The sequence below is a fragment of the Mustela putorius genome, unplaced genomic scaffold, assembly GCF_011764305.1.
Source record: "Mustela putorius furo isolate JIRA1106 unplaced genomic scaffold, ASM1176430v1.1 tig00537248_pilon_pilon_pilon, whole genome shotgun sequence".
In the NCBI taxonomy this organism is placed as follows: domain Eukaryota; kingdom Metazoa; phylum Chordata; class Mammalia; order Carnivora; family Mustelidae; genus Mustela; species Mustela putorius.
Window position 1 is genome coordinate 4,753,693 of NW_025422387.1, and position 19,290 is coordinate 4,772,982.

At 42.2% G+C, this 19,290-nt stretch overlaps 1 protein-coding gene across 4 annotated transcripts in view; it reads left to right on the forward strand.

The window, feature by feature from the left end:
* CLIP1 (CAP-Gly domain containing linker protein 1) overlaps positions 1-19,290 on the forward strand; it is a 122,277-nt gene that overhangs the window by 90,926 nt on the left and 12,061 nt on the right. For all 4 annotated transcript variants that reach the window (XM_045073585.1, XM_045073582.1, XM_045073583.1 and 1 more), the window contains one exon: positions 3,491-3,611. In XM_045073585.1, coding sequence (XP_044929520.1) covers positions 3,491-3,611 — 121 coding nt within the window. The remainder of the gene's footprint in view (positions 1-3,490; positions 3,612-19,290) is intronic.

Here is a 19,290-nt window from a genome sequence, read left to right on the forward strand (position 1 = left end):
TAAGACCCCTCTCCCCCACAGTACTACTTAGCAGTCTCTCGTCATGGCCATTGCGGGTCTAGTGTTTAAGCATCCAGCGTCCTCACCGTGTCACTGTCCTGTCACCCGCCCCCCAGTTAATATGGGGTGGCTTAACCTCTGTGAAGAGAGAAATTTTCTGCCCTTCTTTGAGTGATTCCAGTGAATAATAAAAGCCTGGGCTCCTGGCTGTGGGCACAAAGGATCACGAGCGTAAGACTGTGGCCCCTGCTGCTGCTGCCTCTAACTGTGGCCTGTCACCTGGAGCCACTGTCCCCAGATCTCTGAGTGGGAACCAGGACCACTGGGCAGATAGCCTGTGCTACTTCTGCCTCTCCACCTTTCCTCAGGCCCACTGGGCCTGAGGGAGTCGTGTCTTCTGTGGGTGACCTGGCACACTGTGGCCAGGGTTCCTTAACCAGAGGGACGAGCCGTGGGAGACACCAGTGACAGGCTTCAGAAGCTGGTACAGGGAGTAGGTTGGAAGAGCCCCTGCCCCCAGTGACTCATTGTTCCCTGCGGTAGACTTGGCCACATTTCAAGGACCATCTAAAATAAATGTACTGTGTAATGGGAATGGTGCTTCTCAAAAAAAAAAAAAAAAAAAAAGGCAGTCATTTTACTGCTCCTTAGTTCCTCAGTGCCCAAAGCTAGAGAACGAGCAGCAGATGATTTCTCTGTGGTTCAGCATGTATCTGGGGCGCTTTATGTCCTTCAGAACATTCCTGGTGTCTCCCCTCACCTGACAGGACTTCAGTTCCTGGAGGAAAATGGACCCCAGTGTAGACACTGGAGTTCTAATCAGAATTACTTCCTATGGAATATTGCCCTTGGCGCTGGCGACTCAGTGCTTGTAGCTAAGTGTTCCTTCTATGCTATTTATTAGACTGGTTTTAGGAAAATTCTTAGCTTTGGTTAGCTAAGTCCTATTTTCAGGTGGGGAGAGAATATGTTTCCCCCCAATATATAATTTTAAATCTTGGGGAAAATGATACAAGCAGTTTAATTGTTGTTCTTAATTACTCACCTGACACAGTAATAAATCTAGAATAGATTTAGCATGGCCATTAATTGATTTATAATAGACTTGTAGGTAGAATGTTTGCAAGTCAGTGTGAAAAATACGTATTTGCATCCCGGTTTTAAAACTGGGATAGTCTTCTGTCATGTAGAAAGAAAAGTAGCTTTAAAAATTGTTAGAAATACCTTAAGTATTTTCAGAATGGTTCCCTGGAGTATTTCCGGAAATTGGGCTGTAAGAGCCTTCTTCCTGTATGGAATACATGTACCCGCTACACTCTAAAGAAAAATGGAAAGGTGTTTCTATATTTGTGACAGCTGAGGTCCATCGCCAGATTTAACTCCAGTCCTCATGCTTCTACAACTTATTGGATTTAAGATTTGGGGAAAATCTCTTGCTTCCCTTCCCTAAGCTTCAGTTTTCTTATCTTTAAAATATAGATAATATTAGCCTCATTGGGCTTTGAGGATTGAGAAAGTGTTCATGAAAGCATTGTATAGATTTTATGTTGAACAAATAATTCTTTCATAGATCAATACTTTAGAAAATTTTGTAATTTCTTTGACTTCTTCTTTTAATTTTCTTTACTGTGGGCTCTTAATAGAAACCAAGGATTTAAAAAACCATTAAGGGGCACATGGGTGGCTCAGTTCATTAGGTATCTGACTTTTGATCTCATCTCGGGTCTAGATCTCAGGGTCCTGAGTTGGGCTCCATGCTGGGTGTGGAGCCTACTTACTAATCATAGTAATAATAATAATAATCAGCCATTAAAAGATGAAACTCTTGGGGCACCTGGGTGGCTCAGCAGGTTGGAACCTCGGCCTTTGGCTCGGGTTATGATCCCAGAGTGCTGGGATTGAGCCCCATATCGGGCTCTCTGCTCAGCGGAGAGCCTGCTTCCTCTTCTCTCTCTCTCTCTCTCTCTCTCTCTGCCTACTTGTGATCTCTGTCTGTCAAATAAATAAATAAAATCTTAAAAAAAAAAAAGATGAAACTCTTTAAGAGACAGCAGGATCACAGACTTACCACTGACCATCTACCCAGATGCTAAGTCCAAACCAAACATCTCCCAAGGAAGGCAGTGACAGCTGGGAATTTAAAAAAAAAAAAAAATGATAAGTAAAATCTTCAGATTTGTCAAGAATTGATGGACTTGGGCCAGAAGGCGAACTTTAGCTATTGTGTGTGTGTGTATCCATAATTAAAACCAACTCTCCTAGCTTTTGAATGACCTGAGGCTTAAATCTCTTCTGTTTTTCCTCACTTGGTATGTAGACATCTCTGTAAAAGACCTCATTTAATGTGCTAGGACAGTTTTTGTATAAATATATTCCCCTAAATCTTACCCCACTAGGCATTATTATAGGTGGATGGAGAATTAAAACTCAAAAAAAAAAAAAAAAAAAAAGAACCTGAAGATGCCAGGCATTGCCACCCATTAAACAATTGAAGTTAAAAATAGATGTGTTCCTGCATCAGCAGATGGATTCATACCCAGAGGACTTGATTCAGGATTCAGCCGTGTGTGACAGCTCCCTAAACGGAGTTTAGCCAGCACAGACTTAAAATTCATAGTGGCATTAAAATCTTCTATGATGGAAAACTAAAATCCAGTGATCAAACAAAATATTTTCAATATCCACGTGTCAAGGATAAGAATTTGAGATGTATATTTTGGATAACTTTAATATTGGGAAGATGTCTAACACATAGGCTTAGCCTGTTCACGTTTTATATGCTGATATTTGTGACGCAGGTCAGCAGGCTGTATTTTTATTTGCTTCTTTTAATTACAAAGTAACCTCGTGGAAAGAATACAATCAAAATGAAACACCTGTTATGTAATTGGAAAACCGCATTTCCTTTGGGCATTTCACCTGGAGAGATGTCCTAAAAATATACTCCGATTCATGCTAGCACTTGACCCTGACAGATACTGGCAAATAGGACCATTAGATTTTTATTTCTGCCAGAAAAAAAAAAAAAAAATAACCCAACAGATTACAGATCTGTGCAGTCAGAACAGAGTACCTTGACAGCAAAGGAAAGCACTTTATCAACATAGTGGGTTTTTGTATAATTTTCTAATGGAAATAGTCCTAAAGACAAGAGGACTGACCATTTCGCTTGTCGTTTATTTTATAGTAACAGTGCCTTTTGTATGGGGAGTGTTTAGATAGAAATGGGTGAGTGTGGGTGGAGAGAGGGTGGATATAGTGTTTATTAGGTTTAAAAAGAATGTAATAATTGTGGGCGGCAGTCCTCCTCCCGAGGGGTTACAGCCGTTTAGCCTCTCCTGCACGTAGACACCGCTGCCTCCTGTTCTTATAGATCCTATCAGGCACGTGACCCAGATATATTTTCCTCAGTGCTGTGAAGCCCGTCGTCTCCCACAGTTTCCTTGCCTGTCTTGTTTCTATGGTAACCCTGCACTCACTGTCCTTGCAGAGAAACCCTCAAGCAGGCAGCAGCTCAGAAGTCCCAGCAGCTTTCGGCATTGCAAGAAGAGAACGTGAAACTTGCTGAGGAGCTGGGGAGAAGCAGGGACGAAGTCACAGGTCATCAGAAGGTCAGTGGGCCTGGGGGGGAGGGTGCCTAGCCTTGCCCTGCTCCTGCCCGCTGCCCTCGGCAGGGCGCTTGGAGGTCCCTTGGTGTGGTTGTGTGGCTCCAAATGGGGATTCCAAGTTGCCTGTGTGATGTGTCTTCTTGCCTTCAAGTGTGCTGCTGTAGGACTTAGGGTGGGAGTTGACAGATTTTCTTTAAAAAAAAAAAAAAAAAAAAACCCAAACCAAAAAAGACCAGTAACAACATGGGGAACTTGCAAGCAAGTAGAAAATACGATCTTTATTAGACAGTCTCATAGCATTGCATTTAAATGGAAAGGAAGGATCTCGTCTCCCTACTATTACTGCCTGGATTTCAAAATTACTTTTCTCTTAAGGTTCCTTTTCTCTTTCATCGGAACTGGTTTGAAGGAAGCAAATTCCCAGGATAGGGACTTGGTGTGGGGGTTGGCAGCCGTTTTTAAATAGAACTCTGCTTTTCTTTAAAAAAAAAAAAAATTTTTTTTTAAGCATTTCCTAATGAAACTGTGTACGTATGTGCAATTGTGTGTGTTGGTATGTGTTATGTGCTATGTGCTATCCCCAGAATGGGCGAGAAGCTCACCACAACCCATTGGCTTCCGTATTTAAATCAGAAAGATTTGTGATAAGTTCATTAAACACTGAAACAAAACTGATTTTAAAGAATACCATATCCTGCTTTTTATTCTTTCTGAGTTGAATCCCAGTGCTAAATGGCTCGTCACATCCGGCCTCAGCAGATTCCTAAAATGAGATTTTAAAGAGAATTTTTACCGGGTGGTCATTAATTCTTGGTTTACATTTCAAGAGAGTTCCCCCCCCACACCCCGCATACTTGGCAAAGATTAATTCTCACTTACGATGGAGTAATTTGGGGTAATTTACATGGAGTTACCCATTGACGTGGTGCAGTTTGTGGTGAAAGCACTTTTTGGAGTTGATTTCAGACTTTAAATTCTTTATCATAGTTTCCCACAATATTCTTCAGAAAAGAAATGTCACATCTCTCCAGACTCCAGGATGGCGATGACGCTTTTGGTGTTAATAGCTCACATTTACTGGCTCTTACTATGTGAAAAGCACAAATAAATGACAGCTATCATCTCACTTAATCTTTACAATAATTCTGGAAGATGGCCCTGTCATTATTTCTACTTCTAAAAGGAACACGAAGATAGTAATCTGCTTACCCTTGTTTAGGTAATAGAGTCAAGAAATGTTTGCCATCTAATGACTTGGGTCAGGAAAAGTTGACTTACATGGGACTACTGCCCTCTCCTTTGGTCAGTATATGAGGAGCTGGAGTTCATGAAAATAGAAGCTCTTTGACCAGAGGAGGTCCTTTTTTTCCTGGCACAAACTAGAGCATCTAAACATATTGTAGCTCTCTCGGGGTGTCTGTAAGTTCTTGCAGGAGAAGGATCTCTGAGAGGGGCGTCTCACTTGACCTCCTGGAGCATGTCTGGTAGAGAAAGCAGATTCCATACGTGGGATGAACAGAGAGATCATCCCTTCCTCTCATGTTGTGACCTTAACTGGGCTGTTGATTACATTCCTTGTTTCTGTCACTCAGAACCGGAAAGCAGTGGAAGGAGGCATCATGCTTCCTCGGACAGAGCTTTGCAGGGCTCGCTGCCTCCCATGCTCTTCCCTTTTGCATGTTGGCATTTGAATTGCCTTCCTTTGGAAAAGGATTTGAAAGCCAGTGACTTCGATGGGTGTTACCCAATAGGTGTGCAAAGATCAACTAAGAAAAGTGACTTCCCTTTAAAGGACAGATTGTTAGGCCCTTTGTAGTTCTGTGTTTTACTCTGAGGAGAAATAAACGGGCATGAACTCAATAATAGGCTTCAGTGGTAGAGCTTGTTAACAAGGATATTGATCACCAAGGAGGACTAGGGTAATCCTTCCCTTGAAATAAATAAATACAAATATAAATATATTTTTTAAAGATTTTATTTATTCATTTGAGAGAGAGAGAGATCACAAGTAGGCAGAGAGGCAGGCAGAGAGAGGGAAGCAGGCTACCCGCTGAGCAGACAACCCAATGAGGGTCCCGATCCCAGTACTCTGAGACCATGACCCGAGCCGGAGGCAGAGGCTTTAACCCACTGAGCCACCCAGGTGCCCCAAATATAAATATTTTATACACACACACATACATAATGTCTGTGTTTTTCATTTCAAAAGTAGTGGAGAGACTCACCCATCCAAAATAATTTAGAAGCAGCCTTAGTCTACAGAAGACTGATTAATTCACTGGCTCTGTTACTCTTACTGTGTAATCTCCAGGAATCTAGAGTACTGCTTACTTCCATAAAATTACAAATTTCACTCCATTACTTACTGTAGTCAAGCCGAGTTATTGATCAGCTATGTTTAGAAATACACTACAGAGCCACCATGTTGGGCAAAAACCCTACTTTTAGAAAAAAAAGAAAGATTTTTAATTGTCTGACTGCGGGATCATTACATCCTAAACTTAAGACAGTGGAGAGGAGGCTGACAGGGCATGGGTTAAATATTGACCCAGAACCTGAGTTCTATCCTGATTCCTTTTATTAGTAGCATCATAATTCACTGAACAATTATCGAGAGGGTGGCTTTGTCTGTTTCACACTCATCACAACATACCTCTGAGATAAGAAGGTTTTTTTGAAGATATGCTGAGGCTCCAAAGTCGACCAGTTTGCTAAGGACACTGCTAGGCAGTGGAGCCAAGACCTGCACGCCCCTCGGACTAACTCGGGGGCTTGTACCCTGCTCCTATCCTATACAGACACTAAAACTTACTTCCACTTATTTCATAATTATTACTGTTATGGATAAAAAAAGAAAGAAAAACTTATGAGCTAGGAATGTGGTAGGTGGGGGTCAAGCAATGCTATAGAAATGTACTCTCGGTTTATTGGATTGTTGGGTTTTTTACTTCAATTTTTTTTTTTTTTTTTTTTTTTTTTTTTTTTTTTTTTTGCTTAGAAAGCCCAAGACACCCCAGAATCTGTTGTGAATCTTCAGCATCTCACTGGGATTACTTCCTTCAATATGAGGGCTGTTTGATTTCCTGTCTGTCCATTGGATGGGAGCTCATTTATCAAAATAAGAATTCCTTCCTTCCTGAGACAGTGATTTTGTAGAACCTACTCTCTTTTTATGAATTTTAAAAGATGTGTAGGATATTCTGAGATGAGGAGGGTTGGTCCAAGTTGGAGAGTGATGTTAGTTTCCGCTTTTAGAGAGGAATTCTCATTTGCCTTGATTGACTGGTGGGCATCGTGCGCTCCCGGGTGAAGAAGGATTGTATCTTGGAGTTGGAAGGACTCCTCTGTTCCTGATCCTCTGGAACAGAGCTGGTAAAACCGGAAACAAAACCCACGTGTGTGTATTCTTTCTCATCTGCTCTCCCTAGCAGACATTGTCCTTTCCAAAGGAAATTGTGGGAGTTGCCTTTCCCAAGTGGGGTACTACTTATCTTGTCGGGGGAGGGGAGCAAAAATCAGGATCAGCTGGGATCGCAAGAGGCTTGCTATATCTGGCATCAACAGTGACAGAAATCTTTATGGACAGTCACAGAGTGCTCTATCTTTGAAAAAGGAACATGCTAGATTGAACTGTATGAAACTGCTCATTTTGCAATTTCATATTGTTCAGCCTCATGGTTAACATAACTTACCTCTTCTTGATAAACGACGATTATGAGGATTGTCCTAATTATATGATTGACACTGACTGTTGGCTTTCTCCTTCACTTTTCTGCCTGATGGCATGACTGGTTTCATGCTGCTTTAGGGTGTGTGCGCGTGCGCGTGTGCGTGTAAATACATGTAACAAGCTTTACTGTTTCAGCCACTTTACAGTGTACGATTCAGTGGCATTTGGTACGTTCTTCCTGCAGTGCGGTCATCACGTCTGTCTAGTTCCAGAGCGTTTTCATCACCCCAAAAGGAGAGCCCCTACCTGTTGAAGCAGTCGCTTCCCATCACTCCCTCCTAACCCTGGCAAACGCTAATCTATGTGTTGTGTTTGTGGGGTTTTTGCCTTTTCTGGATGTTTCCTATCAGTGGACTCTTAGAGCATGTGACCCTTTGTGACCCACGTTTTTCTGTCAATGCCCTGTTCTCATGGTTCTTGGTGTTGTAGCAGGTGTTCGGGGCTGAGTGGTATTTGTTGGATGCTGGTACCACGTATCGTTTGTGCACCCACTTGGGGTGTTTCAGGTCTCCTTCCTCCATTCCGACTGTCACTGTCCCTCCCGAAGTCTGCACGCCTGCCAGTGGCCACAATGTCTGTTGGCCCCTTTGGATTTTCTGTGGGTTGGGAAATCCTCCTCATTCTCTTGAAAGTGGCTTTCTCTTTCTCTCTCTCTTTTTTTTAAATATTTTTATTTATTCATTTGACAGAGATCACAAGTAGGCAGAGAGGCAGGCAGAGAGAGAGAGAGAGTAGGAGGAAGCAGGCTCCCTGCTGAGCAGAGAGCCCGATGCGGGGCTCAATCCCAGGACCCTGAGATCATGACCTGAGTTGAAGGCAGAGGCTTTAACCCACTGAGCCACCCAGGTGCCTCTCTTTTTTTTTTTTTTTTTTTTTGAGGTTTATTTGTTTATTTTAGAGGGTGGGGGCCGGAGGGGCAGAGGGAGAGAGAATCTCAGGCAGATTCCCTGCCAGGCACGGAGCCCCATGTGGGGCTCCGTCTCAAAGCCCTGGCATCATGACCTGACCTGAGCTAAAACCGAGAGGCGGATGCTCCGCTGACTGCGCCGCCCAGGCGCGCCTTGAAAGTGGTTCTAGATCTTGCCATACTGTTCACACTTACAGCCTGATCTTCTTTTCTTTATTTCCAAACTTTTCAAAGGAGTAATATTTTCTGCCTTTAATTTCACCTCCCATTTTCTTCCCAGTCCCTCGTAGTCCGCTTCTCGCCACACCAGTGCACTACTGAAATGACTCTTGCTTGACTCATCACTTACCTAGTGATGGCACAAGTGCGTGGCTTCCTTTCCGTCCTCTGTGAACATTTGGTATCACCACCTACATTCTTGACTCTCCTCTTTTTACACCTTCCACGCTGTTGGCTCATGTTTCTCCTGCCACACCTGGTCAGCTGACGTTCCCATGTCCACTCTGACAGCTCCACTCCCCCGTCCCTATGTGGGAAACTTCTCCAGGCTCAGGGCTAGCTGCTTCCTGCTCTGTGTTCAGGTAGCAGTCTCCGCAGTTCTCCGTCAGACGCACGACACTGTGTTGTAGCTATTTCTCATGCTTCTCCCCACACAGGCTGTGAGATGGTGGGAACCACAGTGCATAGTATGCAGGTTTGAATGAATAAGCGAGTGATTAGACACATACCCCGTTTCAAGCCAGGGCCTCAGGATACAGAAACCTTGACTACTCTTTCTACTTTTTTTTTACATGATGTCAGTTCCTTCCAGTGTCACAGAGTTGTGCTTGCCAGAAGCCTGATCACCAAACGAGCAGGTCACATGCCCTCTGTGGGTACTGGAAGCATACAGGGCAAAATGAGGCAGGGTCATGTTGTCTCAAGATTAATGGAAAGATACAGAGCAGCATTTCCTATGATAGAGAATACTAAAAGTAATCATAACAATAGAAGTTCTTCTACAGAAATAGCCATCTGAGGTAGTTACTTCTGAAATGTCTGAGACATGATTTCCCATGTATTCCTCCTTGTAAGGATTGCAGATGCACCGAGCTGTCGCTATGGGCACAGCGTTGATTTCTCCCTCCAACTGCCATCCCAGTTATTTGCAAAATGAGGTTACAGTTGGTTTGTAGAAACTGGACAAGGATTAGATCTCAATAAGTGCTTTATCAACACTTGTACAGCAAACGCAGTCTACGGAAAATTGGGGTTACCATTTAGATTGACTTATGAATAATTGCCTGCAAATGTTAAACAAGCCTGGATTCGCAAATGTGACTGTTGAGAAACGGAACACTGCTTTTAAGTAAACTCTGCTGCCCAGCATGGGGCTCTAACTCCTGACCCCAACATCAAGAGTCACATGTTCTACCAACTAAGCCTGCCGGGTGCCCCAAGGCAACACTGTTTTTAGCTTGTCATAGTTTATTTTAGAAGACAGTGAACATTAGCCATTGTAATTTTAATCTGGGCTCAGAGACTTCTGGGCAGGTAGGGCTGAGTGAAACTGATCATGGAATCTTTCTTCCTCAATACCTAATGAAGTGAACATACTCTTCTGGTTATTAAAAAAAAAAAATGTCTCCAGGAAAATCGAGCAAAGCCAATGGGCCTCATGCTGTAAATATTAAAACTGACAACCAAGAGAAGGAACATGACTGTGGTTTGACTCTTTTGACACTGTTCGCAGTGGTGAGAGAAAAGAAAATGTGTAGCAAAATCCAGATAATTTTTTTCTTTTTTTTTTTTTTTAGAGTGGGATGGAGGGAGAGAGACAGAGGCAGAGAGATAGAGAGACAGGGTGGAGGGGCAGAGGGAGAGAGAGAATCCCAGGCAGGCCCCATGCCCAGCCCAGAGCCTGATGTGGGGCTCAGTCCCACAATCTTGAGACCATGACCTAAGCCAAAATCAAGGGTTGAACACTCAACCGAGCCACACAGGTGCCCCAGAATCCTGAGAATTTTTACTCTACTTCTCCTCATCCTTATGCCAAACTCAGTTTAGGGAAAATTAGATTGAAGAGGTGAATAGTCATCCTGGAAGAAAAGTCACAGAAGAATCTTAGAGGCTAGAAGCTCTCTTTGACCGTCTCAGGATTCTACCAGTGGCAGGAAGAACTGCCGGTTATCATTTTCCATAGGTAGTCAACAAAGAGTGGCTTAAGTAAAAGGAAGAGGAGGGGCGGTTCCTATCAAATGATAAGTCCTCAGGTGCGCAGTCCAGCTGAGTTCTCAAGAAGGTCCTCAGGAACCCTTCCCTTCCTTTCTGCTCTCCTGTTGCCCTTAGCGTGGACCTTGGTTACCAGGGCTCTTACACCTCCAGGGATTGCGAAACTTTCCAGGAAGAAGTCAGGGAGGGACAAAGTGGGGAAAGGCTGAAAGGCCTTCTCTTTACATGCTTTTGTCTTTTAATTTGGAGAGGAAAATTCTGACCTCTGTAATAGTATCGTGTAACCACCTCCAGCCATAAATGAGGCTGCATTCCACTCTCTGGGAAGGGAAGGCAGCAGAGGAGGTGAGACTAGATGGTAAAAAAGACAATTTTGTAGTATCTGCCCAAGACGGAAGCCTGAAGACATGTTCCTGCAGCAGTAGGATCCCCTTTGTTCAGAGGGGGCGCTAAAGGGAAAATCCATGAAAGAGACCTCCAATAGACTGTGCATGTCCCCTTAAAAGCACTTCCTCCAGCCTGGTCCTCCAGCCCTCCAGCTATAGAGATGAATGGGCAATGGAGCCCGGTTTTCCTGTTGTACCTTGGAGAGGGAAGATTAAAAGTCTCAGATAAAGTAGGTTGGGTATCTGGGGAAAATGAATTTATATTACATGTGAACAAATGGAAGGTCTAGGTAGAGCTGCCTGTAGTAAGATGAACCGTTGAATGCCTTTTGCACCAAAAGAAGAAAAAAAAAAAAAAAAAAAAAAAGAAAGAAAGAAAGGGACACAGGAATCCAAAGAGAGATGAGGAATTCAGGCCATGAGAAAACATTACCCAAAGTGGAATATTGCTTTGTATTATATAAAAACTCCAGTGACTTAAATAAAACAAGGGTTCAAAGAGATGATGAAATGACACAAGTGGAACAGAAGACGTGAAAAGTTAAGGAACTGAGTGAAGACCAAAGAGCACCGTGTCAGGACTGTGAAATAAGTCAGAAAGGAACCTAATGAACATTTCTAAACATCTGAAGGAAGGGCTTGAGCTTGTAGTCCTAATAAAGAGGGGAACAAAGAGGGACGCCTGGGTGGCTCAGTTGGTTGGGCAGCTGCCTTCGGCTCAGGTCATGATCCCAGCACCCTGGGATCGAGTCCCACATCGGGCTCCTTGCTCAGCAGGGAGCCTGCTTCTCCCTCTGCCTCTGCCTGCCTCTCTGTCTGCCTGTGCTCACTCGCTCTCTCTCTATCTCTGACAAGTAAGTAAATAAAATCTTAAAAAAAAAAAAAAAAGGGGAACAAAGATACTGAGGAGTTGGAGGATAATAGCTGTGGAGGACAGAGATAATCCGAATTAGGATAATTACCATCTCTGCAGCAAGGAATTCAGCATATGTAACAGAAGAAAATGTTAGGAGATACAATAAGGAAATTTCCCCGTGTGAGGAAACTGAGTCTGCACACAGGAAGGACATGGTGGGTTGTATAGAAGCTCAATTAGGAAACCCCCGGGCTGGTCGTGGTGGTGGAGGACACCGGTACGGAGCCATTGACACCAAAGCAGACACTGATTATTAATGAAATTCAGAAATCTAGAAGTAATTCTGCCCAGGCAGAAGAGGCTTTTAGGTCCCCCAATAATAGGTCTGTGATCAAAGGAGCGAGACTGATACAAAGTGAAGGTCAAGCCAAGCTTTATTTCGCGCCAAGCATGGAGAATCAAACCAACCATTCGGGGCTGCCTCTTACAGAGAGGGTGATCCCTTCCTGCCTCACAGACTAACTTTTATAGAGCAAAGGCCATGTGGTTGAGTCTGGCCAATGAGATTGTAACACACAGAGAAAGCTGCACAGTCATGCTAGGTCACACACGGGTGGCCAATTGAATTACACTTCACCTCATACTAGCTATTTGAACTAGCGTATCACCTTGGTCAGAATTGGTGCCCAAAAGGCGGGGGCCCACACTCCTTGGTAGCTAGGGAGACAGTATGCGCACCCCACTGATTGGATGTCTCCACCTGGCCCAACTCATCCCTGCATCTGGGCTCTGTTATCTCTACCTGACCTGACCCACCCTTGTGGGGATTTAGCTAAAGATTTAGCTAAAGAGAAATTATGGCAAAAAGGCCTAGTGTGAGCACTAAATGCAAGTGAGTAGACAATTAAGCTAACAGCTCAGGGAGCTGCAGATACAGAATAGAGTCATGTTTCACCTTGATTTGGAAGTTATTTCAAACTTTGCAAAAAGTTATAAAAAGAGAACACAGAATACTCATATACTGTAAGGAGTTGTTTTTACCTAACCACAGTGCAGTTACCAAATTCAGGAATTTGTAACACTGTTATTTAATGTACAGGCCATATTTCTGTTTAGGCAGTTGTCCCAGTAAAGGTCCTTTATATTTCCCTCTCCACCCCCCATCTGGTACATGATCCAATCCAGGATCATGCATTTCATTCACTGACTCAAATCTCTTTCATTTTCTTCATCTGGAATGCTTCTGCCATTCTTTGTCTTTTATGAATTGACTTTATTTTTTTTTTAAATAATAGACCAATGATGATGTATAAAAGCCTTCATTTTGGGTTTGTGTGATGGTTAATATGATGGTTATGCATTTTTAGCAGGAAGATAATGTGTCCTTCCAAGAGGCATGTCATGTTGCTTTATCCCATTTATTGGTAATGTTAATTTTGATCACTTAGTGAATGTGAGTTTAAAACACTTGCAAGATAAAAGCAGGGAGGGAAAAGGAGTAAAACCTAGACAAATATACAGAGAGAATATGACTAACAATACATGAGGTGATAAAGTGGAAGAAAGCATCCAGGAATAAAAATCAGAGATTAGGGGCGCCTGGCTGACTCAGTGGGTTAAAGCCTCTGCTTTTGGCTCAGGTCATGATCTCAGGGTCCTGGGATCGAGCCCCGTATTGGGCTCTCTGCTCGGTGGAGAGCCTGCTTCCTCTTCTCTCTCTTTCTTTCTCTGCCTGCCTCTCTCCCTACTTGTGATCTATGTCTGTCAAATAAAATCTTTAAAAAAAAAAAATCAGAGACTAAGTTGACATGTGTGTGCACTGTGTTAAGAGCTACTTCATATGTATTGGGCTCACTCAGCCCTAGTCCCCTGCCCTGTGGCCACACAGTCACACAGTCAGCAGCACTCTTGACAAAGAACCATCATATCTATGTGTGTGTGTATTTGAAAATACAAATGTGTGTGTGTGTGTATTTGTGGTTACAACAGATTTTCAGGATATGAGGTTTAATATACAAAAGTGAAATCACTGTTTTATATGCCAGCAATGAACAAGTGGAATTTGAAATTGGAAACATAATACCACTTATATAAAGCTAAAACTTAAGTCTTCACTATAAAGCTATGGTAATCAATACAGTGTGAGATTAAGAAAATAGAGCAGTAGAACAAGGGCTCAGAAATAGAGTCACATAAATAGGCAACTGATTTTTGACGAAGGTGGAAAGACAATGCAATGAAGCAAAGATTGTTTTTCCAAGAGGTAGTGCTGTAACAAGTAGACATCCACATGCAAAAAAATGAATCTGGACACAAATATTACATCCTTTACGAAAACTACATTGAAATGGATCATAAACCTAAATGTAAAATGCACAACTATAAAACTCCTAGGAAAGAAGATTAGGGAAAACCTAAATGACCTTGGATACAGTGGTGACTTTTTAGGAACAAGACCACCAATGAAATGAGCCACAAGAAATAATTGATAAGCTGAGCTTTATTAAAACTTAAAACTCTTGTCTATGAAAGACAATGTGAAAGAGAATGAGAGGACAAGATTTGGAAAAAGTATTTACAAAGGCTACATCTGATTAAGGACTGTTACTCTAAATATACAAAGAACTCTTTACACTCAACAATAAGAAAATGAATAATCCAATTACAAAATGGATGAAAATCCTGAATAGACATGTCACTAAAGAAGATATGTAGGTGGAAATAAACATATGAAAAGTAGCTGAACATCATAAGTCATTGGAGAATTGTGAATTAACAATGAGATAATATGATACAACCATCAGAATGGCCACAATGTAAAACATTTGGCAACACAAGTACTGGTGAAATTGTGGAGGAACTGGAACTCTCATTCACTGCTGGTGGCAATGCAAAATGGTATAGCTGCTTTGGGAGACAGTTGAGTTTCTAACAAAACTAAACACACTCTCACCATAAGATCCAGCAGTTGCGCTCCTTGGTATCAACCCAAATGAACTGAAAATTTAAATCCACACAAAAGCCTGTGCATGGCTGTTGATAGTAGATTTATTCACAGTTTCCAAAAACTTGGAAACAACCAAGATGTCCCTCAATAGGTGAATGAATGAACTTCGGTCATCCAGATGACAGAATATTATTGAGCACCAAAAAGAAACGGCCTCTCATGGCCATGACACCACATGGAGGAACATTAGATGCATATTACTGAGGGAAAAAAGCCCATTTGAAAAGGCTATGTATCATATGGTTCCAAAGATAAGACATTCTGGAAAAAGCAAAACTATGAAGACAAGAAAAAGATAGTGGTTGTGGGAGGGGTAAAGTGGGGGCAAGAGTGAATAGGGAGAGTACCAAGGATTTTTAGGCCAGTGACACTATTTTGGTTATACTACAGTGGTGGCTGCATGTCTTTATACATTCATGGAAACTCCTAGAATGTACACCACCAAGAGCAAACCTAAGGTAAACTGTGAACTTTGGGTGTCAGTGTAGGTTTAATGCTTGTAACAAATGTATTACTGTGGTGTAGGATGTTAGTGTGGGAGGCTGTGCATGTATGGGGACAGGGAGTGTGTGAGAAATGTCTGTACTTTCTGTTCAGTTTTGCTATGCACCCAAAACTCCAAGACATAAACTTTATTAATTGGGAAAAAGTTTGTAATTTACCCATAATAACATTAAATGTAAATGGATTAAACACTGATTTAAAGAGTGTTGGCAGGGGCACCTGAGTGGCTCAGTTGGTTAAGAGGCTGTCTTCAGCTTGGGTCATGGTCCCGGGGTCATGGGATCAAGCCCCGCTCAGCGGGAAGCCTGCTTCTCCCTCTCCCACTTCCCCTGCTTGTGTTCCCTCTCTCGCTGTGTCTCTCTCTGTCAAATGAATAAATAAAATCTTTTAAAAATAAAAATAAAAGAGTGTTGGCAGACGTTAACGGGTTGAATTTTTTAAAATGATGATCTGATTATATGCTGTTTGGAAGAGACACAGCTTAAATACAAAGACACAAATGGATTCAAAGTGAAAGGACGGAATAAGACCTTCCTTGCCGACAGTAACCAAAAGCACCTTGGAGTGCCTATAGTAATATCAGACCAAATAGACTATTAAGACAAAAATTGTTACTAGAGACAAAGAAAGACATTTTATGATAATAAAAGATAAACTAGGGGCGCCTGGGTGGCTCAGTGGGTTAAAGCCTCTACCTTCAGCTCGGGTCATGATCCCAGGGTCCTGGGATCGAGCCCGGCATCGGGCTCTCTGCTCAGCAGGGAGCCGGCTTCCTCCTCCCTCTCTGCCTGCTACTCTGCCTACTTGTGTTCTCTGTCAACTAAATAAATAAAATCTTTAAAAAAAAAAAAAGATAAACTATAAGAATTATATATACACCTAATAATAGAACCCCAAAATATGCAAAGCAAAACTGATAGAATTAAAGGAAGAAATGGGGCTGCTCAGTCAGTTAGGCATGTGCCCCCGGCTTGGGTCATGATCCCGGGGTCCTGGGATCGAGTCCTGAGTCTGGCTCCATGCTCAGCAGGGAGCCTGCTTCTTCCTCTCCCTCTTCCTCTGCCCCTCCCCCTGCTTGTACTCTCTGTCTCTCACTCTCTCTCAGGTAAATAAATAAATAATCTTTAAAACCCGTAAAAAAAAAAAAAGAAACAATTCAACAATACTAGTCGGAGACTTCAAATTTCAGTAGCTTGTTTCACTAATAGAGCAACTAGAGAGAGAGGATCAGCACCTGGAGACTGGAACAGCACTGTGAATCAGCTAGACCTGACAGTCATCTGTAGAGCACCCAACAGGAGTGGAATCTGCGTGCTACTCAGGTGCACGGGGAAAATTCTCCAGGATAGACCATTAAATAGTCTCAGTGATTTTAAAGGATTGAAATCATGTGACGTATTTTCTGACCACCATGGAATGAAACCACCATGGAAATTGTAACACAAGTATCCCAAGTGTTCTGATTGGCATTTCCCTGTTGGACTAATGATGTTGGGCATCTTTTCATGTGCTTCTGGCCTTTTATATCTCTTCTCTGGTCAAGTGTCTCTTCAGATCTTCTGCCCACTTTTAAATTTGGTTGTTTGCATATTACTGAGTTGTGAGTGTTGTTAGTAAGTTCTAGATACAGGTTCTTTATCAGGTTTGCAAGTGTTTGCAAGTGTTTTCTGAGTCTGTGGCTTGTCTTTATATTTTCTTAACAGTATCTGTTGAAGACCAGCAGTGTTACATTTTGATCAGGTCCACTGACAGGGCTTGTGTTAAATTTTGATCAGGTCCACTGACAGGGCTTAGAAGCAACAACAGTCCAATATTAGTGAGTACACTTAGCACCTAGATTTTTTTTTTTAATGTGTTTCTGCATTTAAAAGATTCTTTAGGGCGCCTGGGTGGCTCAGTGGGTTAAGCCGCTGCCTTCGGCTCAGGTCATGATCTCAGGGTCCTGGGATCGAGTCCCGCATCGGGCTCTCTGCTCAGCGGGGAGCCTGCTTCCTCCTCTCTCTCTGCCTACTTGTGATCTCTCTCTGTCGAATAAATAAATAAAATCTTTGAAAAAAAAAAAAAGATTCTTTAAAGAAATGGCTGATTCCAGGGCTAGGGCAGAGAGGGTACAAGACGAGCCTGGAATAACTTGTATACCAGGATGAAAGGAAGTACTTAAACAGTACTGGAGATTACGGGGTGCCTGGGTGACTCAGTGAGTTTAGCCTCTGCCTTCGGCTCAGGTCATGATCTCAGGGTCCTGGGATCAAGCCCTGCATCAGGCTCTCTGCTCAGCAGGGAGCCTGCTTCCTCCTCTCTCTCTCTCTGCCTGCCTCTCTGACTACTTGTGATCTCTGTCAAGTAAATAAATAAAATCTTTAAAAAAAAAAAAAACTACTGGAGATTAGTCAGAAGCATATCATAATCATGTCGAAAGGGCTCCCACTGACCAAATCTGGGAAAATTTGAACATCAGAAGAAATATTGATAGGAATGGAGTATAGCTTATTGAATAACATTAGAATAACATGATGTGTCATGGAAATGATGTATTTAAATATAAATAAATAAAGGAAAATGACATTTGGTGAAATGACAGCTAATAAATAGGTGAAATGATGGAATTAGAAAATCACCACTGGGTAGCCGTGATGATAGTACTTTATTTAGGGAAGATGCATCAGTTGGTGCTAAAAGAAATGGGTTGATGTTTTGCTAGGAGCCGGATGCTTACACATTTTCAAAGAATCTCTTTTTTTTTTTTTTTTTTAAGATTTTATTTATTTATTTGACAGAGAGAAATCACAAGTAGATGGAGAGGCAGGCAGAGAGAGAGGGAAGCAGGCTTCCCGCTGAGCAGAGAGCCCGATGCGGGACTCGATCCCAGGACCCTGAGATCATGACCTGAGCCGAAGGCAGCGGCTTAACCCACTGAGCCACCCAGGCGCCCCTCAAAGAATCTCTTCACAAAATACATATTAATTACAAAGAAAAAAAATCATACCTTTACAGTGGAGAAACATGGATGATACTTCTTCACCCAAGTGATCAAAGTTACCCTTATCAAAAAACAACCCAGTGTGTGCCTTATGATCCCTGTTGAGGACAACACAAGATCAGTTCTGTCGTATTCCTGCCCCAAAGTGTGTGCTCTGACTCTCCTCATATGGAAGCATCAGATGAATCCAAATTGACCTTGTGTTGGCTTGTGTGGCTCCAGACTGTCAAGGTCACAAAAAATAAGGAAACAATGAGGAACTAGATTAAAGCAGTAGAGTTACTAGATGAACTTATCAACCTGGACTGGGTCCTCGAGCAGAAGAAGGGAAAAATGTCATCTCCTATGAAGAAGTCCGTACCATAAGCATTCCAGATTTCTGTTCCGTGGAAATTCAGGCACAGTGCACCCTCCAATAAAGAGGGAGAGTCTCTGCATACTTGTTCTTTAAAGTGTTGAATGATTTTTCACGTTTGTTAATAACTTATTTTCTCTGTTGAGTCCCTGGCCTTTTTATCTTCATTTATCTTCATTGTAGGTACTTCTCAGTACCCACTTTTAATCATAAAACAGCTTCCTTGTTTAAAAAATAAATATAAACTGTAGAAAAGGGCGAAGGGAAAAAAACAAGAAAGCCCCTCATCTCCACATCCCACTCTCCAGATGTTCCCCCTCTTATTTTAGTTGTTAAGGTTTGTCTCCCACCCCTTTCCCTTCCCTTCACTCTTTAAAATTTTCTAAATATTTTTTGTGAATTACTCATGCAGCAAAAGCATACATCTTCAGTGGACGAGGAAAGCAGTGTTTAAATCGAAAAAACTATATGTTTAATCTCAATAGATTTTGTGTTTAATATAATTTTATGTTCAAAACACAGAGTTATGAAAAAAACAAAAAAAACCCACACAGAGTTACGTATATTTAAGAACTTTAAAAGTATGAAGACACAGCAAAGCATATGCATAATTGATACAAAATCAGAAATAAGACCATACCTCCATACAGTGAGTGAGCTAGTAGCTTGAATTCTGGGCTCTTGGAGACCATTCCATAATCTTTGGTGTTGTCTTTTGATTTGGAAAAAACAAACAAAACTCACAA